Genomic DNA, 19,728 nt, shown 5'->3' on the forward strand with positions numbered 1-19,728 from the left:
GCTTGAAATCAGGAAGTCTGATGCCTCCAACTTTGTTGTTCTTTCTCAAGATTGTTTTGGCTATTTGGGTCTTTCGTGGTTCCACACAAATTGTAGGATTGCTTGTTCTATTTCTGTGAAAAATGTCATTGGAACTTTGACAGGGATTGCATTGAATCTGTAGATTGCTTTGGGTAGAATGGATATTTAAAAATACTCTTCCAATTTATGAGCACCGAATATCTTTCCATTTATTTGTGTCATCTTTAATTTCTCAGTGGGCAGTCATAATTTCTGAATGATGGATGCTTACTTCTCACCTGGACTTTTGTAATAGCCTGATTACCACTCTCGCTACCAACCTCTACTCTGTTGTCACTCTTGTGCCTGGAACCTTCAGTAGTTCCCAAAGCCTCCAAGATACAGGACAGACTTTCTGTTATAGCAGACAGAGGCGATCTCCAGCCTACTTTTTACCTCTCCTTTTCCTCAGCCTTGTGCTTCAGCGATACTAAACTACTCAACATTGTTCTGAATATGCAGCACTGTTTCAAGTCTGGGCCTTTTGATGTGTTATTTTATCTCCCTCCACTTTTCTGACTCAAACTCCTTCAAGACTTAGCTCTCTTACTCATTTGAAGTTGTGATTTCCTCAAGCAGAATGACTTTCCTTCCTTATTGAGCCTATCATGGCATATTATGATTATTTGAAGCCACGGGCTATGTTATTTCTTTTAATCTGCAAACACATAGCCCACAGCCTGTACATAGTAGACACTCAAAAGTTTAAACAATGGCTCATGTCTGAAAGAAGATTGACCCCCCACATTTACTTAGTTGTATGTATATGTTTAGTTAAAAAAAATTTTTTCCTGATTATTAAACTAAGAAAATGTGTAGAAGTAATACATATTCACTGTTGAAAACTTGACAAGAATATAGAAAGGTTAAAAGAATATGTCGTCACCCATCTATTGTTCAGCCTATTTAGTGTAGTTTTTCCATTTTTTTTTTCCTTCTGTGTATATATCTATTTGTGAGAATGTCTTTTATTTTTACAGAATTGAGGTTTGACATCAAGTTCAGTAGAGAGTTAAGGCCACCCAGGGAAAGTATAGAAATAATCAACACCGATTTCAAAGCTAAGAAAATGGAATCTTTTAAAGGGGCAGTTCACTTTCTGTGTGCCTCTAGTGGTGATAAAGCTATATTTTGCTGAGCAAAGATACTACACTATATTCGTTATCACTACTCCTCAAAACACCCTTTGAGGTAGGCCTCATTTTCTCTGTTTCAAAGGTTAAGAATTGATGACAGTAAGTATGCCTGCAAGATCTGCTCCGAGGAACCCTGGGCTCCACAGCACACAGCAGGAGTTTCACCAATAATAAAGATTAAGGATACATTCGCTGAATATCAAGTGATAAACTGCCCAAGGAATATGGATTCTTTCAGTGCTTTTATCTGTCTTGGTAGAGAAGAAGAGTTTTATTGCTTAAAAAAAAGCTTGCAAACCACTGACCTAGCTTACTGAACAAGTTCAATTTTGTATGGTTTCCTTATAAAGCTGGCTAAATGAGACATTACTGTAAAGTACTTTGTCTCTTAATTTTAATCCATGAATTTCTTTTAGAATATGAAAGCTGTAACTTTTATCTCATACTCTATACCAGAATTAATTCTAATTGATCTTGAGTTGAATATTATTTATTAAGTCAACTTTTTTTTTTAAGGTTTTATTTTTCCTTTTTCTCCCAAATCTCCCCAGTACATAGTTGTATATTCTAGTTGTGGGTCCTTCTAGCTGTGGCATGCAGGACGCCGCCTCAGTGTGGCCTGACGAGCAGTGCCATGTCCGCACCCAGGATCCGAACCAGCAAAATCTCGGGCCCTCCGCCACGGGGCCGTCCCCTAAATAAATATTTTTGATTGCCGGTTATATGTCAGGCCTTTCTAGGTGCTGTGGCTGTAGCGGTTGATAAGATAGACAAGATCCTTGCTTTTGTGGTGCTTATATTCTAGTGGGAGCAGTTAGTTTGACAATAGAAAAATAAACAAGAAATATCAGAATGATGTTATATTAAGAAAATAAGACAGGTTGATGAAATAGAATTGGGAGTTGCCTGCCTTCTGTTGGATCTCTGGAGAAAGCCTCTTTGAGAGATGACAGCGGAGCTGAGACCTGAGCAGTACTAAGGAGCCAGCTGAGGGCAGATATTAAAAATGGAAACCATAGAGGGGCTGGCCCCATGGCCGAGTGGTTAAGTTTGCGCGCTCCGCTGCAGGCAGCCCAGTGTTTCGTTGGTTCGAATCCTGGGCGTGGACATGGCACTGCTCATCAAACCACGCTGAGGCAGCGTCCCGCATGCCACAACTAGAAGGACCCACAATGAAGAATATACAACTATGTACCGGAGGGCTTTGGGGAGTAAAAGGAAAAAAATAAAATCTTAAAAAAAGAAAAAAATGGAAACCATGGAGAAATTAAAAGACAGAATTTAAATGTATATCAAACCTGGGGGGTGGGAACATAACTTTCTCAGTTCAGAATTTAATAGTAATGATCACAAAGGAAAAGCTTGTCATATTTGACAGGATAAAACTTATGGATGTCTGAATTTAAAAAAAACCCACCCTGTAATATTGTGTGGCAAACAATTCTGAAAAAAATTTTTAGCACAAAAAATATGCACAGGATTAGGAATTTACCAGGGGCTGGCCTAGTGGCACAGCGGTTAAGTGCGCACGTTTGACTTCGGCAGTCCAGGGTTCTCTGGTTCGGATCCCGGGTGTGGACATGGCACCACTTGGCAAGCTGTGCTGTGGTAGGCGTCCCACATATAAAGTAGAGGAAGATGGGCACGGATGTTAACTCAGGGCCAGTCTTCCTCGGCAAAAAGAGGAGGATTGGCAGCAGATGTTAGCTGAGGACTAATCTTCCTCAAAAAAAAAAAAAGAAAAAGAATTTATTAAAAGCTCACACAGACTAATAAGGAAAATATAAAACTCAATAGCAAAATGACAAAGAAGCATGACAAGGCAATTCCAGCAGAGACTATATAATTCACAGACATCACTAGAAATGAAAAAAACACAAGTGAGGAATCATTATTTTAATCTACTAAATTAGCTTAAACTTCTTTTCTTTTACTAACATCCTATACTGGGAAAAGCACAATGCAGTTGGCATCCTCATAAATTGCTCATGACTCTAGAAATTAGTACAGATTGCTTTTGAAAAGCAGTTTGGTAATGTGTACCAAAATCCATATAAATATCTCTATTTCTTGTCCCATAATTTCACCTCTGGGAATTTATTTTAAACAAAAAACAAAGTATGGGGGAAAATAAACATTTACACCAAAACATACCTCACATTATATTTGTAGAGGCTTGGTAGCATCCCAGTGTCTGACAGTGGGGAGATGTTTGCGTAAATCGGGAAACGTCCGCTCAATGGCATGTTATACAGACGGGAAAAGAATGGCTGTAACAGCTGCAGTAGCATAAAGAAAGGCTTTGACACAGTGGGAAATGACAGAGCAGCGTGCAAAATTGTCCATATAGTCTTTGTAATTGTTTTTTCAGAGGTGCATGAAAAAAAAATGAATCAAAGATATACACCAAAATGTTAGCAATGGTATGTTAGAGTTGTGGGATAAAAATTTTAACTGATACATCTTAGAAGAAAATAAACTTTTCTCTGAAAACTTACTTGAAACCTAAATGACAGAAAATGAAGAAATTGACCCTCTGTTCATCTTTCCACAAAAGAGCTTTGAAGGTACAATCGTGTGGGAGAGCCAAGACCTCCAAGGCCTTGTGTCAAGAAATCTCCACAAAGTGACAGTAAATGATGGAGGGGGAGTTCTCAGAGTCATTACAGTAAGTCATTCCCTTTTGTTAAGGTTGTTTGGCACTCTTTAGCATTTTTTAATATATGAAAGTGTTTTTAAATTTACTTGTACACCAATCCAGGTAATAGGGAACAACAATGTTTTAGATTTACGTTTTAGAACGTATGCAGTAGGAAATGTTGAGTCACCATAGCAAAGATGAAAAACTCAAATGGTCTGTGATTTGTAACTCCATTAGTAAATATACGGTTTTGCCTTAAGATTGATGCTTTTAAAAAAGTGCGGTGTTTTATTTCTCAATAGTTTTTATTCTTTAAGAACACTTGCTCAATAGTATTCAAAATAAAAGATTGTTTGCTTTCGTTTATAGTGCTGCGATTGCTGCCTCTCATAATTTTCATTTATTCAAATATGCTTCAAATTTAAAACAGTCTAACAAGTAAATTTCTCAAGGTAAATGTAGACTGATAAAGAAGGTTTAAGCAAACTTAAAATGACAAACTATAAATCAACAAGTCGTGTGTGTGGTTGTGTCATAGACACAATCTTCCATTCTTTTTGATGCTCTAATGATTAGGAAGGCACTTGGCATTTAAATTCATAAGCTTAGTATATTTTCATTAAATATTAATCTTATTCACATGAATTAATGCCTGAATTTGGAATGAATGTCATGTGGTGTGTTATTACACGTTCAGAAAACATTTACTGCACACCTGTTGTAAGCCAGGCACAGTGGTGGGAAAATAGTCCCCTTTCTGGCCCACAGTGGAACTTACAGTCCGGTGAGGAATAAAGACGTTCAGCAACCAGACCCACACATTCATATGTAATTACAAACTTAGCCTTGTTGGCCATGTTTAGGATTTCATCCTTTATTATGAAAAGTCCTGTGTTTAAGATAGAATGTTTTATGGAATTTATAGTTTTTTTCCTTATTTTCAAGGCAAGTGCCTTAAATATCTTGCTTCCTTTTCTGTCTTTGAAACTTGAAAATATCAAAAATGTGCCAGAATTCTATAGTTTTGAGTTGGTTACACAGAAGGAAACCAGTTTACTTCTGAGTTGAGGACTAAGTTCAAATATAAAGACTCAGTGATCTGCTCTGGGTAAATACAGTTGTAGAGGGCTACAGAAGCTGAAACACTCTGCTAACCTGAAGAAAAAGGCAGGTAACTTAGGAGCCTGCCCTAAGAACCCCATGTGCAAATGAAGGTTTTCATCGTAAATATATAGAGCTGAAAGTGTTCCTGAGTCTGGCTCCCTGACCAGCAAGTGATAATGTCAGAACATTTTAAAAACCAAAATAAAAAGCCAAGCTGTGACCTTTTAGATAGAAGTTAATAGACAAAAAGTACTATCAAGTTCTAAAGAACCCAAAATAATATATAGAATATACAATAAAATAAAGGGTATACAACCTTTTATGGAACTACAAAGTTGGAATCTCCAGCATTCACTTTTAGAAATTTCCTGCACATTCAGCTACAAACTGTATTTTAAATTGAGTAAGTTACAGTCACCTCAGAGCACTCTCTCTCTGCTGGCCTTAGAGCATTGCTTGTACAGAACAGCTCTGCTGAGAAGATCTGTTCAAAAGAGGAACAGCCAAGCTGTGGCCCTCTGGAGAGCTGAGAGTGTGCAGGAAGTGCTGTGAGCGTGCTGGAGCGTAACTGTGACAGTCTGTCTGCCCACAGCAGCCACATTGGTGTGCAACACACAGCGGAGGAACACTTCACTTTGAGTAAGGCCGTTGGGTATTTTGTGAGATGAAGAGAGAGAAATCTCTAGTAATAAAGATCCTCCAATCCTAAAAGGTGGAAAGGACCCTTGTTGGCTGTTGGCACAATAGTCTCTAGGCACCTTCAATGACATCAGTAATAGTAGGGCGCTGTCTGAACTGTTTATTCAGAGGGGCTTTTCTCTGCCCGGTAACCTAACTTTAAAATGTGCCTAGCTGTATTGGAACTTAGGGGAATTTTCAGTCTCCAAGAAATCAAAGGTAATAATAACTTTTTTTTTAAGTGATAGGGTTGGGATGTAAAATAAAATTGGTTTGGTTTTTGTACTATTATGGTAGCAAATTCAAGAATGCATGATTCTATGTACGTCAGCTGGAGTTCTGAGCACTGTATGGCCTGCTGTGTATATGTGATCTTTAATATTGCAATCAGATGACAAAAATAGAATACTGATGTTGTCCTGATAGTGTAAGTCTATGCACCAGCATCTTGGATGGATTTATCTGCTGTAGAGTAATAGGCTGAATTTTGCCACATCGATTTTATAATGTAAGGAATGTATTTGTACTAATGGAACATTGAGTGCTTCGGTTCTCCTCTCTTTCAGGCGGGGGAGGGTGCACTGCCTCCTGGATTCGTGGAAGGCGTGGAGGGAGTTGCAGGGGGTTTTATTTACACCATTCAGGGTGAGTCGGCTTGTCGAAAGTTGAAAAGCGTCCTGACTCTCACGTACCTAATCTTACCCTATACTTTGACATAAAAGGTGATTATTTTTTTTTGTCATTTACAAAAGAAGCTTTATTGATATATAATTCACATGCCATTCAACTGATTCTTTTAAATTGTTTAATTAAATGTTTTTTAGTATATTCAAAGTTCTACAGCCATCTGCTCTAATTCCAGACCATCTCCATCATTCCAGAAAGAAACCTCATACCCGTTAGCAGTCCTCATTCTTCCCTCCCCCTAGTCCCTAACAACCAGTAAGCTACTTACTGTACTTTTCTGACTTTAAATGTAAGGATTTGTTTCTGGGCTCTCAAATCTATTCTGTTGATCTGTATGTCTGTCCTTAAACCAGTACTACACCATCTTGATTATGTACCTTTGCAGTAAGGTTTGAAATTGGGAAGTGCGAGTCCTCCAGCTTCGTTCTTTTTCAAGATTGTTTTGGCTATTCTAAGTCCCTTGCATTTCCTTACAAATTGTAGGATCAGCTTGTCAATTTCTGCAAAAAACCCAGCAGGGATTTTGAAAGAGGTTGCATTAAATATGTAGATCATTTTGGGGAGTGTTGCCATGTTAACAATATTCTCTGATCCATGAACAGGAGAAGTCTTTCCATTTATTTGTCTTATTAAATTTCTTTCAATGATGTTTTGTGGTTTTCAGAGTACATCTTACACTTGTTTGGTTAAATTTTTTCTTAAATATGTATTCTTTTTGCTGCTATTATCAGTGGAGTTGTTTTATTTCCAGATTGTTCATTGCTAATGTATAGAAATAGAATTGATTTTTGCATATCGATCTTGTATGCCGCAACCTTGCTGAACTCATTGATTAGTTAATAGTTATGTATAATAGGTGCCTTAGGATTTTCTATATATAAGATTAAGTCTTCTGAGAACAAAGATACTTTTACTTCTTCCTTTCCAATCTTGATTCCTTTTGTTTCTTTTTCTTGTCTAATTGTCCTGGCTAGAAGGTTCAGTACAATGTTGAGTAGAAGTGGTGAGAGCAGACATCCTTGTCTTGTTCCTGGTCTTAGAAAGAAAGTGTCCAATCTTTCACCATAAAGCTGATCCTAAAAAATTAGTGACTTTGGACTTTCTTGGCCCTATGTGGCTGTGGCTTTGGCTGTCCCTACAGCCAGGTTAGGGTTAGGGTTTCTGCAAAACTACTAGACCGTGGCCTTGTAGCTGCACTGGGCTTAGTGCTGCTTATCGGTCAGAAGGGAAGAACCCTTTGTTTTTCTGACCCACGCATGGTATATTTTGACTTCTCTATCTGTCCCTCTGTTGGAGATGGTTCAGTGGACTCAGCTTTCCCTCCCGCTTCATGTATACTCTCTCCTCATAATGTGAATATTTAAATGTAAGGTCTCTATCTTATGGACTACAGTTTTTTAAATGCTTTTCCTAATATATCTTATTTGAAGGATGAGTTTGTTGGGAGTCCTTTAAAAGTTAGGGTCAGAGGCATTAGCTTAAAAATTTCTTTAAAACTCTAGAGGGAATTTGTTATGATAGGAATAGAAGTGGCTATGTTTGTATTCTTGGGTGATATTTGCTTAAATATCCACATCTATGAGTTCCTGAGAATTCTATGTCAGTGATCTTTAAGAAAGAAAACTAGGGGCTGGCCCAGTGGCATAGTGGTTAAGTTCAGTGCACTCTGCTTCAGTGGCCTGGGGTTTGCAGGTTTGGATCCTGGGCATGTACCTACATACTGCTCATCGAGCCATGCTGTGTCAGTGTCCTGCATACAAAATAGAGGAAGATTGACACAGATGTTAGCTCAGGGACAATCTTCCTCACCCAAAAAAAAAAAGAAAGAAAAACTATTGTTGATGCAATTGCTGTGTGACCTGTCTTGAGCATCACTTATGGAGCAAAGATGCCCAGTGGTGCTTCTGTCTGACCTCTCAAAGTTCTGCAGACCATGGATTCCTGTAAAAGAATTAGGACCAAGCTTCCTTGAAGGCTTTCAGTGACTGGGGAAAGCAGAGGCCATATTCTTAGAGGCAAGTCTTCAGGGGACTCCCTTGATAGTGCAGTCTTGGGGATGGGACACCCCTCTCTTTGAGGCCACTGCATGTAGTTTGAGGATGCAAATGGACTATGGCTTTTTTTCTTTTAATTTCTAACATCTTTATTTATACAGTGTTTCCTCATAGAAGCATTTATATTCTTACATCACCCCTAAGGGTAGGCTGGAGCAGGAACATAGCCTTTGCCCACCAAACTTGCCATTAGAAATAGAGATGAAAGATTTAGGGATCCTTAATTCTAGTCCAGAGATTTTTCATGAAACAATGAGACCACTCTGCCAAGGAAGGTATCAGCCTAGCTCCGAAAGGCTAGCTAATGGTTCAGCACTGGGGAAAACTCAGATAAGGAGGCCAGGCCAGTTTCCGAAAGCAGCTTGCAGTTGGGGACCAGGTACAGGTGTAACACACCATCTGACTTTAATGTCTAGCAGCTTCCTTTCTTTTGCCAGCTAATTTAAGTACCATCAGGAGTCTTTAAAAACTAGTTTGAGGGGCCCTTGAGACTTCTGGCACTAAACTGTTCTACAGGGAGCAGCTCCTGTACCCTGAACAAGGGTTTGTCATAATTTTTCTCTCAAGGAAGCTAAAGGAATAAGGTTTGGGTGAGGAAAATTCCTTTCAAACAAGAATGAAATAACTAAGTTTTAGGCTAAAAGAATTAAAATGGATAGATTATCTTCTCATGTACTGGATATATCTGAAAATCTAAGCATAACTTAATTTTTTTTAAGATTTTATTTTTCCTTTTTCTCCTAAAGCCCTCCAGTACATAGTTGTGTCTTTTTAGTTGTGGGTCCTTCTAGTTGTGGCATGTAGGACACGGCCTCAGCATGGCTTGATGAGCGGTGCCATGTTTGCACCCAGGATTCGAACCAGCAAAACCCTGGGCTGCCAAAGCAGAGCGCACAAACTTAACCACTTGGCCACGGGGCTGACCCTCTAAATTAATTTTTTTAAATCTGAGCATCTGAGTGCTCTTCAGGAGAATGATGTAGTAACAAGTTCTCAGTTTTGTTGGGCATTAGCACCTCAGGCTTCAGTGAAAATCTTCAGGATTCGAGCTCAGATAGCTGTATTTATTTAACAAGCTCCCTAGATAGAGTTGACGCCTCCAAAGTTGGAGAAGCTATAAACCATACGATTCTTTTAAATAGAATGTAAACAGATCGTCGATTTAAAACACATGGATAGATTACTTCATACTGATATTTTTCAGTTAGAGGCAGTATAAAACAAAATGTGTAATTTGTTAATCTAAACAGACTGTATTTCATTTCTGTTCTCATTTTGTTTCCAACCATTTTCCTGTCACTACAATTTTATAACACTTTCCCTTTCTTTCAAGTGTTAAATTGTGTATATTTCTCATTATCTTTAAATTAAAGTGAAAGGATATTACAGTAGAATGTAAGAGCTGAAAGGGACCTGAGGTCCTTTAGTCCTGTGCTTCTCAAAGAGTAGGCTGTGGTCCACTGGCATCAGGGTTAAAGGAAGACACAGGGTAAAAACACAGATTCCTGGGCCCCACCCCAGGCCTGCTGAGTCTTTAGGTTTGGGGTCCAGAAGTCTGTATTTCAGTAGGCGTTCCTGAGAACCACTGATTTAGTCCAGCTCCTCCTTTTACAGACGAGAATCCTGAGGCCCAGAGACTCGTAAATTGTCACACGTCTCACAGATAGTAGCAGAGGCAGAAATCAGATACAGGTCTTCAGATTCCATCCCCTAGTCTTTCTGTTTGCAATTACAAGAAGTACAGTGCTAAACTACGTGTTAGTTTTCTTTCCTCACCCCTCAGCCACTTATTTTTTCTTTTTCAGAATTTTTCTCGGTTTGATTGAGGCATGTGAGAAACTCCTGCCCTTGTGAAAGAATTGCTGCCTTAAATCCATAAAATCTGAGGACAGTCCCTGCACAAATGTGACAAAAGATTCATTAGCTTGTAAGGTGGTAAATAAAATGTCTTCTAAGCACAGAAGTACCATAAACACATCAACAATAGGAGGCCGGCCCCATGGCCCAGTGGTTAAGTTCGTGTGCTCTGCTGTGGCGGCCCAGGGTTTCACCAGTTCGGATCCTGGGTGCAGACATGGCACCGTTTATCAGGCTATGCTGAGGCGTCGTCCCACATGCCACAACCAGAAGGACCCACAACTAAAACATACAACTATGTACTCAGGGGCTTTGGGAGAAAAAGGAAAAAATAAAATCTTTAAAAAAAAAAAAAGAGAGAGCTATAAGAAACACCCATATACTTATTGCTCAGAATTAACAGATGTTTACATTTTGTCATATTTGCTTCCTTTTTTTTTTTTTAAAGAAATAAAGCATTACAGATGCAGGTGAAGCCCCCTCCCTTCTTGTTCTCCCTGGTCCTGTCCTCTCTCTTCCCCTCGGAGAGGGTACTGCTGTCCTGAAATTCCTGTGTGCCCTTCTCATTCTTATTTTTCTGCTTTCTACTACATATGTACCTATCTTTAAATACATATGGTTTTGATCAGAGTCTTTTATAATTGATTTTTATAATTGATCTGCGGTATCATATTGTTTATAGCAACTAGCAGTATACTTTCTCTCATTCAGTGTTATTTTTCAGTGCCATTCCTCTTAACGTGCAAGATCAAGTTAATTTTTTTAACTACTGTATTGCATTACGTGAATATACCACAGTTTAGCTGTTCTTCTATCAGTGGGCATTTAAATTGGTTCCATTTTTTCACTGTTACAAACAATACTGCAATGAATATCTTTGTAAACATGTAAAATAATATCTCTAGGGGTGTATGTACTAGTGGACTTAATGAGTCAGATGGTACACACACGTTTGGCCTAACTAGATATTGCCGAATTGCTCTCCAAAGCGAGTGTATCCTTTTATCCTCCCACTAGCAATGTATGAGAGTTCCCGTTTTCCCACCTCAGAGTTCCTAACACACTTGTATTTCTGTCAGGTCACCTTGGGGAAAGCGTTTTAGTGTACATAATGTTACAGGTTCTGGCTGTTAAGTTTGCAATAGCATTTTTCTCCAACTTTGACCTTTTCCTTTTTAGAAGGTGATGCTCTCTTACAAAACCTGCATTCTCGCCCTCAAAGACTTATTGATCATATAAGTAATCTCCATGAGGAGGATGCCTTACTGAAGGAGGAAAGCAGTATCTATGATGATATTGTTTTTGTGGATGTTGTGGACACTTACCGAAACGTTCCTGCAAAGTTACTGAACTTCTATAGATGGTAGGTTGTAAAAACTGTTGGGTAGTTAGAATTTATTTTATTGTTCTTTCGATGTAGAAACAATTTATCAACATCAAACCACTGAGTTTTTTTAAAAAACAAACAAACCTAAGACACCTGACCACCTGGGATATGATCTGTTGTATCCTGCTTTGTGAGGACTGACCTTCTAAAATGCTGCTGCTTCCTTCTTTAGATTAACAGATCCATAATGAGAATAACATTAATCTATTAGAAACAAACAAGGCAAAAATGGATTCATTTTGAGTCATCCCATTCACTTTGAGTTACTGCCATGGTTGTCTCAAGGCAACATTAGATGCAAATCAATGAGTTTGAAAATGGCCCATTTTCAGTTGTATTCATACCTGCCTACATAAACCCCCCAGTTATAGTCACTTGCAACCAGGTTTCTGATCTGAATTCTATTCAACTGAACATCCACATTATATTTCCATTCTCTGCTCCACTCATTTAAAAACTACTTGCCCTAATTCCAGAACTTTTATATAAGATGAAATTCAACAACCCTTAGAGTCTGTCATATTTATAACTTCCCAGACCCTCCAGTATTTCTTGGATGTTAGTTGTAATTCCTACCATTATAACAATAATAGCAACAATAACAATAGTAACTGTTACTACTATTATGTATGTGTACTTGTTCATATTATCAGTTACTCCAGGATCCCATAATTTGCTGTTGAGCCTCCTGATACTGTCTACCCTCACTGTAGACCTAAAACCTTCAACTCTGTCTCCGTCTAGACTAAACCTATAAAGTGCATTCACATCTTTGTCTTTTAAAACTATCAGTGAGCTTGTTTCTTGGTGAGCCCAAGTCTGTCCCTTTCTTTTCTTCTCTGTTGTCCTGGGCAGAGTGGGCAATTAACGAGTACTTGATGGATGTGGATCCCTGGTCCTGAGGGACAGACGATCTAATTAGTTTAATTAGTTTACGGAAGGTAACGTTTCATAGCTGGGGCAAGTTAATATAATTTTGCAGTCATCTTGTGGGTAAGTGCAGATATAAATAAGAGTTGGAAATCTGGGTGTGCCTAGAATGCCAGGATTAAGTTTGGACAGCTGTAGTAAGAAAAAGCAGCTTCTTTTAGCTCAAGGCCACTAATGGGGGGTTCCTGTTGTAAATGGGGCCAAAGCAAGGATGTAAAGAGGTGAGGAGTGGGAATGGAGGTCCAGAAAATGGGAAATCAGGACTGTGGAGTTCATGGACTTGCCACAGGGAGCTGATTTTCAGTTGTGGAATTTCAATTTAGTTTAGATTTACCTTCAGTTTGTTTTATTTTCTCTACTTCTTGCATATCTCTGAGATCTTAGCCTCTCCCCTCAGTCCCTACTGCCACTGTCTATTTGGGGCCATTATCCCTGCCTGGGTTACCTCAGTGACCTAACAGGGCTGTGCTTTGGGACCTGCTTCCCAATAGCCTAGCTCACTCATCTGCCCTCCACACCGTAACTGAAAGCTTCATTATTCATTCTTCTTCATTCAGCTGATGCATCAGTGACTTCCAGGTCCTTTACCACAAAAGTTTATTCCTAATTAGCAAATAAATATTATATGCCTCATGCTGTTAATGAGAAATAAACTTTAGAAGCACAGGGCTATGCTATTTGGTGTGGACCCATTGTTAAATTCACCGTTCTTTGACCTAATGAAACTTTCTCCAGATTTCTGTCATCTGACTGGTTCCCTAGCAAGACTCTGGGTTTTTTAACAAAGATGTACAGGGACTGTCAATGTCAAATGAAGGAATCAATTTAGTCTCTAGTTGCCATTATGTAATTTTTTATGTCTAGATAAATGAAATCATTCTCCCAAGCCTTCCAAAAGGTCGTCTGTAATAGTTTAATTGCTGGAAATTGTGTCCAAGGGAAAATGTGTTTCACTGTTATAACTCAGTTTTTTAACCCATAAAATATCTGCCTGTGATGTAAACAGTAGCCTGGAATGCATCCTGTTGCAAACAGTGTTCTACGGATGACCAGCTGTGACGCCGCCCCCTCATCCTGGGCCTCCCTTATTAAGTGCACGGGAGCAGGGTTCCAGCGTTTGCTAACGTGGCGCGCCTGGCCTGAGCACTGCCTAGGAAGCATTTGCTGGGTGCTGTGTTCCACTTAAGGCAGACCTTGTTTTCATTGTGTTCATTTTCCTTTGCACCTTTTGAAATCGGCTTGGTGCTTCTCTGTTTTCTGCCAGTTAGTGAGTATCAGGTGAGGATTGCTGCTGGCAGCAGCGGCGTTCTGTCAGAGCAGGTGTTCTCAGCATTGGAGGATAAGAACATGAGAAAGTAGACAGGAGAGGGACAATTTTTAATGAAAATCTTAGGATGTCACCGCATGGGTGTTCCTTTCTGCTCGTATGGACGCACTGACTTGCGTATCCCTTTTGCCAACAGGACTGTGGAAACAACCAGCTTTGATTTATTGCTAAAGACGGATGACGACTGTTACATAGACGTCGAAGCTGTGTTTAATAGAATTGCCCACAAGAATCTGGATGGGCCTAATTTTTGGTGGGGAAAGTAAGTTAAACATTATTAGCCCATGGCATTCATGCACCTGATCAATTGTAATTAATTTAGAATGAAAGACACAAGTCATTTTTCATAAGAAAAATGTGGTTAAGACAGGAAATTTCCTTCTTAGGCTCCTGGGTTACTATATTTTATTAATCTACAACTAGAGGGAAAAAAACTTTTTTAAATGAAAAACCTCTAATGTAATGAAGGAGAGAAAATGGTGTAGCCTTTATCCTCATGCCCTAGAAAAAAGTGGTTCTCAAATTAGAAGCTGCTGCACACTATGTGAGAATAAATTTGTGACACATTTCTGAAACCATTTTCTGTGTTTCTTCAGGAATACAATATGGATTAGTGAGATTTTTTTTTTAAGTGTATATACACAATATGATCCGGTACTTTCCACTCAGAAACTCCACAAATGCAACTTTGAGAGAATTTAATATACCAGTCTTTTATATAAAATACCCACTAGATAAATAATGGTTTTCCTTAGACTAAAAAAATATTTTTTCCTCCTTCTTTCCTCACTTCTACAGTTTATTCCTTTGTAGTGATAATAAAGAAGTCAAACTTAATAGTGGTAGGATATGTGTCAGACCAACAAAAAGAAGCCAACTTATTTTGCCTCTCAGTTTCAGACTGAATTGGGCAGTTGACCGAACCGGAAAGTGGCAGGAGCTGGAGTACCCCAGTCCTGCTTACCCAGCCTTTGCGTGTGGGTCAGGGTATGTGATCTCCAGGGACATCGTCCACTGGCTGGCCAGCAACTCGGGGAGGTTAAAGACCTATCAGGTAATGAAGGATTTCTGACCTAAGAGTACACCCATCAAAGCAAGTGGCATCAGCGCCACGCTCCATCCTACCCTGTCACTGAAAGCAGAGCCAGCTCACGGTGGGGGAAAGCACGTTATTCTTTCTGTATAGGAATCACCCCTCACAGGTTAGGGATCCACTCCTAGCCCTGAAATCTTGGCTTTAAATTCTATTTCTAAATCTTTTTTGCGCCTACTTATTATATCTTAAGCCTGTATTTACAAGTATAGTCCCTGGAGGAGTGTAAAGATTTATATCCTAAGAAGGAAGACTGTAGGCAAGTGCTTTCTTTTTTGCTGAGCCTGGTGACAGTGTCCATAAACAACTCTGCCTAGTTAGCGGGTCCACTGTCTCCTTGCTAGTGTTAGTGCTGGAAGTTTAAGGTCCATGAGAAGACAGCTGGCTGCTCGCGGTAGTGTGTGTAGCGTTATTTCATTGCGGTGTGTACACTTCACTGTTCACAGCCACTAGCTTTGACTTTGTCTATCAGTGTTAATACATGCTTAGCATTTCATATTAGAATAGTTATAACACAAAGAAGTAGAAAGATTATTTATTATGGGAATGAGGGTGGCATTGTCTTTACAGATGAAATGGCATTTAAACTTTTGCACTTAAACTTTATGGGACATGTACAGGGTGAAGACGTAAGCATGGGCATTTGGATGGCAGCCATAGGACCTAGAAGATACCAGGTAAGCAAGTCTGAGCGGGGCTGGCCTCAGGGTTCTGAAGAGTTGGGGGAGTGAGGTTTCTCTATCAAACCTGGGGCGGAAACAATGAATTGAAGATTTTCTAGCATCATAGCTGTGGTCTTGATTGAATTCACAGTTATCCACCTAGGTTCTTGTACAATGTTTTTCTGAGTTTAAACCAAAAGGAAATGTTTAATTTTTTGATTGGCACCTGAGCTAACATCTGTTGCCAATCTTTTCTTCTTCTTCTCCCCAAAGCCCCGCAGCACATAGTTGGATATTCTAGTTGTAGGTCCTTCTAGTTGTGGCATGTGGGACGCTGCCTCAGCATGGCCTGATGAGTGGTGTCACGTCCGCGCCTGGGATCCAAACCTGTGAAATCCTGGGCCACCAAAGCAGGGCACGCAAACTTAACCACTCAGCCACGGGGCCAGCCCCAAAAGGAAATGTTTTGAATGGAAGTTCTCCTGCCATTCTTCTTCTTACAAAAAAGAATTAGGTTTTTATACGTTTGATCAGAAATTCTTTGCAGGGGCTGGCCCCGTGGCTGAGTGGTTAAGTTCGCGCGCTCCGCTGCAGGCGGCCCAATGTTTCGTTGGTTCGAATCCTGGGCGTGGACATGGCACTGCTCATCAAACTACACTGAGGCAGCGTCCCACATGCCACAACTAGAAGGACCCACAACAAAGAATATACAACTATGTACCGGGGGGCTTTGGGGAGAAAAAGGAAAAAAAATAAAATCTTAAAAAAAAAAAAATTCTTTGCAGCTGTAAAGCTGTAAGAATCAGCTGACTTAAGTTTCCAGCAATGAGGTTGGTCCAAGGACCCTTCAACCCTTCTGACTGATGCAAATGAAACACTGGGTAAATATTGTAAGGCACCTTATAAAATACAGTGATCGCTGTTCCAGAAAAAAAATGAATCTGCAGAGACCAGAAATGGAAAATAGGAGCCCTGGAAAGAAAGCAGGCACAAAGCTGGCCTTTGCCTCCAAGATTTCTGTTGAATTCTGGATTCTTGCAGCTTCCGCTTTGGCCTTAGAAGGTGTGGGGGACAGAAAGAACATGCAGTGCCTACCAGAGCAGGAACCCTGCATAGAATCGCCTGGAACCCAGAGCAGTGCATCTCACTTCAGGGTGAACAGAAATAAACCCGGATCTTAGCTTTGACAGTGCTGTTCCTTTGTCCCCCTGTTGCAGTCCCTCTTGGATTTCCTTACCATTGAATGTAACTGTTTTTTGTATCTGATGACTGTGAGATCTGTGGTCTTTGCAGCTCAGATTCTGTAGTGTTGCTCCTGCAGACTCTTGCTCATGAACTTGCTTCCTGATGCGTTGAGACCTTTTTTTTATTGTGACCTCATGTTCCTTGGAAGCTAAGGTCTGTATTCAAAATGCATTCCTACAGAGAGGATTTACGTTTTTGGGGCCATGCACCTAAGGGCATTACCATCCTTAAATTTCTGGCTTAGGACTTTGGGGGCTCCACAGAAGGTGACTCCAGCACACACCCACCTAAGTGCGGACTGGTTCCAGAAGCTCCGGGGAGACCCCTTTCCATCCTACCCAGGGTCAGGGCTCAGACAGACAAGCCTCCTTTGGAGTTTTGTTTTCTGAATAGCGCCCCCAGGCTCTCGCCCCTCAGGGGTCCCGGCTCTCTCTGGGAATCTCTGGTCAGTCTCCTGTCCCTGGCATGGCCTTTAAAACCCAGCAGAGCCTTCAAGGCACACGCTGACTCCAGCACCCCCACTCTCCAGTTTCTTCTCCTTTGCCACCAGTTCAGCCATGCTTTAAAAAGACATTTTTGATTATATCCAACATTTTTATGTTCTCTAATTGAGTGGGGTTCTCTGGATCTATATTCTGCTGTATTGCTGGAAAGAGAAGCCAGTCCATGTAGCTGGGACCTAGGCTGGTGGTTAAGAACTTGGGCTCAGGAGGCTCACAGACCCCATTCTAGCCCTTCTACGCAACTTACCAGCATTAACTTCACTGTGACTTTGAGCAAGTTACTTCACTCTCAATTCAGTCTCTCATTTGTAAAAGGGAAATAATGTCTACTTCACAACGTTACTGTGAGAAGTAAATTGGATGACATTTATAAAGCTCGCAGTGCAGTCCCCAGAATATTGTAAGCATTCCGTCGGAATAGTTGCTGTTCTTCATAATGCTATATAGCCACCTTTTCTGATAACAAAGATGAAACCCTCCACTTGTGCTTTCCGAACTTTCTCTTCCTAGAGCTCCCTTTGCTGACCATTAATGCCCACGCTGCACTGTTCCTGTATCGCATGGCCGTGGGCTACTTTCTCTGCGCCCACTGCAGGTTGTCTTTGAAAGTTTCAATTTCAGTGGAATATATAAGCTGCCTGTATGCATGCTCTCCGTTTTTCTTCAAGCAGTTTCACAGCTCCCAAATCAGTTTTTGTTTTGTTTTTCAACAGGACAGCCTGTGGCTGTGTGAGAAGACTTGTGAAACAGGAATGTTGTCTTCCCCGCAGTATTCTCCACAGGAACTGACAGAACTATGGAAACTGAAGGAGTTGTGTGGTGATCCTTGTCAGTGTGAAGCAAGATGATGATTTTAATTCGCAGTGTTTAAAGATCAGGGTAGGCGAATGATAATCTGAGTGTAAGTCTGAGGAAAGCCCGAGGTTTGGCAATAGATGATGTGGGCTTTCAGGATAGTTCTAGGCCTGGCACTTTCATCTCTAACCCATGTGGTATTTCTTAATGTTTGCACAAAATTTCTTTTTTAAAAATCAACTGATACTGTAGTATAAGAAAAAATTTATTTACATATTGGAAGATGATTTGAAAAATATCAAATTGTTTCTAAAAGAAAAAATTATTTCTAAATCCTGATATATCATTTCTAGTGAGTAATTCATTACCTATCATTTTTGGTTAAAACTTGGCCTAGTTCAGAAATCTTGAGTAATAATTGAGAGTTTGAATTTCAATCTGCATTGCAGAATAGCTCTGTAAAGCATAATTAGGATAATTAAGGGCCAAAAAGAATTCAGAAATGCTGTGTGATCATGTGATCACTTTGTGGTCACTTATACCAAAGTTCAGGGTTTCTGGAAATAATGTCAGATTTTGTGGATCGCTGAATGAAGTGGGCAACTTGACCTTGAAAAGGAACCAATATAGTTCTCAGTTCTGGACCTTGGTTTTAAAGTTCATTTATTAAGTGGACTAATACCCAAGTTTTCTTTTGCCATTTAACATAAATCCTGAAGGTCACAGTTTTTTAGTACCCCTATTTTAAAAATGCTAAATTTTTGTGAATATAAGTAAAATCAAATACCTCTCAGGGTTTTAGTGCCATAGGGAAAGATATTTCTAAATAGTTGACACTCTGAAAGAATTTTGCTTTCTTCCTATCATTGCCTAATGTTTACCTAATATAAGTGAATTTTGATCAGAGCCGATAACCTTCTGTGGAGGAATATATGCTCAGTTTAGGTATAACTTAGGGAAAAGCATGTAATTAACTTTTGTACTCTAAAAATACGGCAACTGAGAAGAGAGATCATAGCACATATGTTATGCACAGTAGAGGATGTGCCTCCCTCAGCTCAAGGGATATTTCCCAAAATGACCAACCAAATCATTTTAGTTACCTTTAAACTAGTAGTATCAGTAGAAAATGCCGTTAAAACTGGTCTTATGACGGACATTAACTGTGTTCAGATTTTATTAGACTAGCTAGGTTCTATTTAATATTTAAATCTTCACGTAATGAAATGCAGTCATGAACTATAAAATAAATACGAAATAAAATCAAAATCATTAGTAGGTGCAAAGCCTTTATTATTGCTGTGATATATGAGCCTAGAAATGGTCTCTTGCCAATGAGGAATACAACCTTTTCTATACTTAGGCCAAGTTGTAAAACCTCATTTTTTGACAGTAGAATTGTTCCAATAAATCATTTATTTGCAGTGAACCCCCGTCACAATGAACAGTCTAGTCTCTGAATTTTATTAGTTGGCGTTACCATCGCACTAATAGAGAATCTCCATTTTCCACAGAATAAAACTGCAATGACTGTTGGTCATTTTCTAGTTCAATCTCTCTGCCCGGCAT

At 39.7% G+C, this 19,728-nt stretch overlaps 2 protein-coding genes across 6 annotated transcripts in view; one reads left to right on the forward strand and one right to left on the reverse strand.

Annotated features, from left to right (window-relative positions):
• B3GALNT2 (beta-1,3-N-acetylgalactosaminyltransferase 2) overlaps window positions 1-19,728 on the forward strand; it is a 50,523-nt gene that overhangs the window by 29,711 nt on the left and 1,084 nt on the right. For 3 of the 4 annotated variants that reach the window (XM_044758666.2, XM_044758674.2, XM_044758677.2), the window contains exons 6-12: window positions 3,754-3,864; window positions 6,186-6,264; window positions 11,397-11,580; window positions 13,998-14,123; window positions 14,756-14,915; window positions 15,575-15,631; window positions 18,078-18,243. In XM_044758666.2, coding sequence (XP_044614601.1) covers window positions 3,754-3,864; window positions 6,186-6,264; window positions 11,397-11,580; window positions 13,998-14,123; window positions 14,756-14,915; window positions 15,575-15,631; window positions 18,078-18,212 — 852 coding nt within the window. In that variant the 3' untranslated portion in view covers window positions 18,213-18,243. Of the gene's footprint in view, window positions 1-3,753; window positions 3,865-6,185; window positions 6,265-11,396; window positions 11,581-13,997; window positions 14,124-14,755; window positions 14,916-15,574; window positions 15,632-18,077; window positions 18,266-19,728 lie in introns of all 4 variants that reach the window. The other variant, XR_006520117.2, reaches the window with a different exon arrangement.
• TBCE (tubulin folding cofactor E) overlaps window positions 18,370-19,728 on the reverse strand; it is a 70,373-nt gene continuing 69,014 nt past the window's right edge. For both annotated transcript variants that reach the window (XM_014846550.3, XM_014846551.3), the window contains one exon: window positions 18,370-19,728. In XM_014846550.3, the coding sequence (XP_014702036.2) occupies window positions 19,636-19,728 (93 nt within the window). In that variant the 3' untranslated portion in view covers window positions 18,370-19,635.

Source organism: Equus asinus, chromosome 2 (genome assembly GCF_041296235.1).
Source record: "Equus asinus isolate D_3611 breed Donkey chromosome 2, EquAss-T2T_v2, whole genome shotgun sequence".
Lineage (NCBI taxonomy): Eukaryota > Metazoa > Chordata > Mammalia > Perissodactyla > Equidae > Equus > Equus asinus.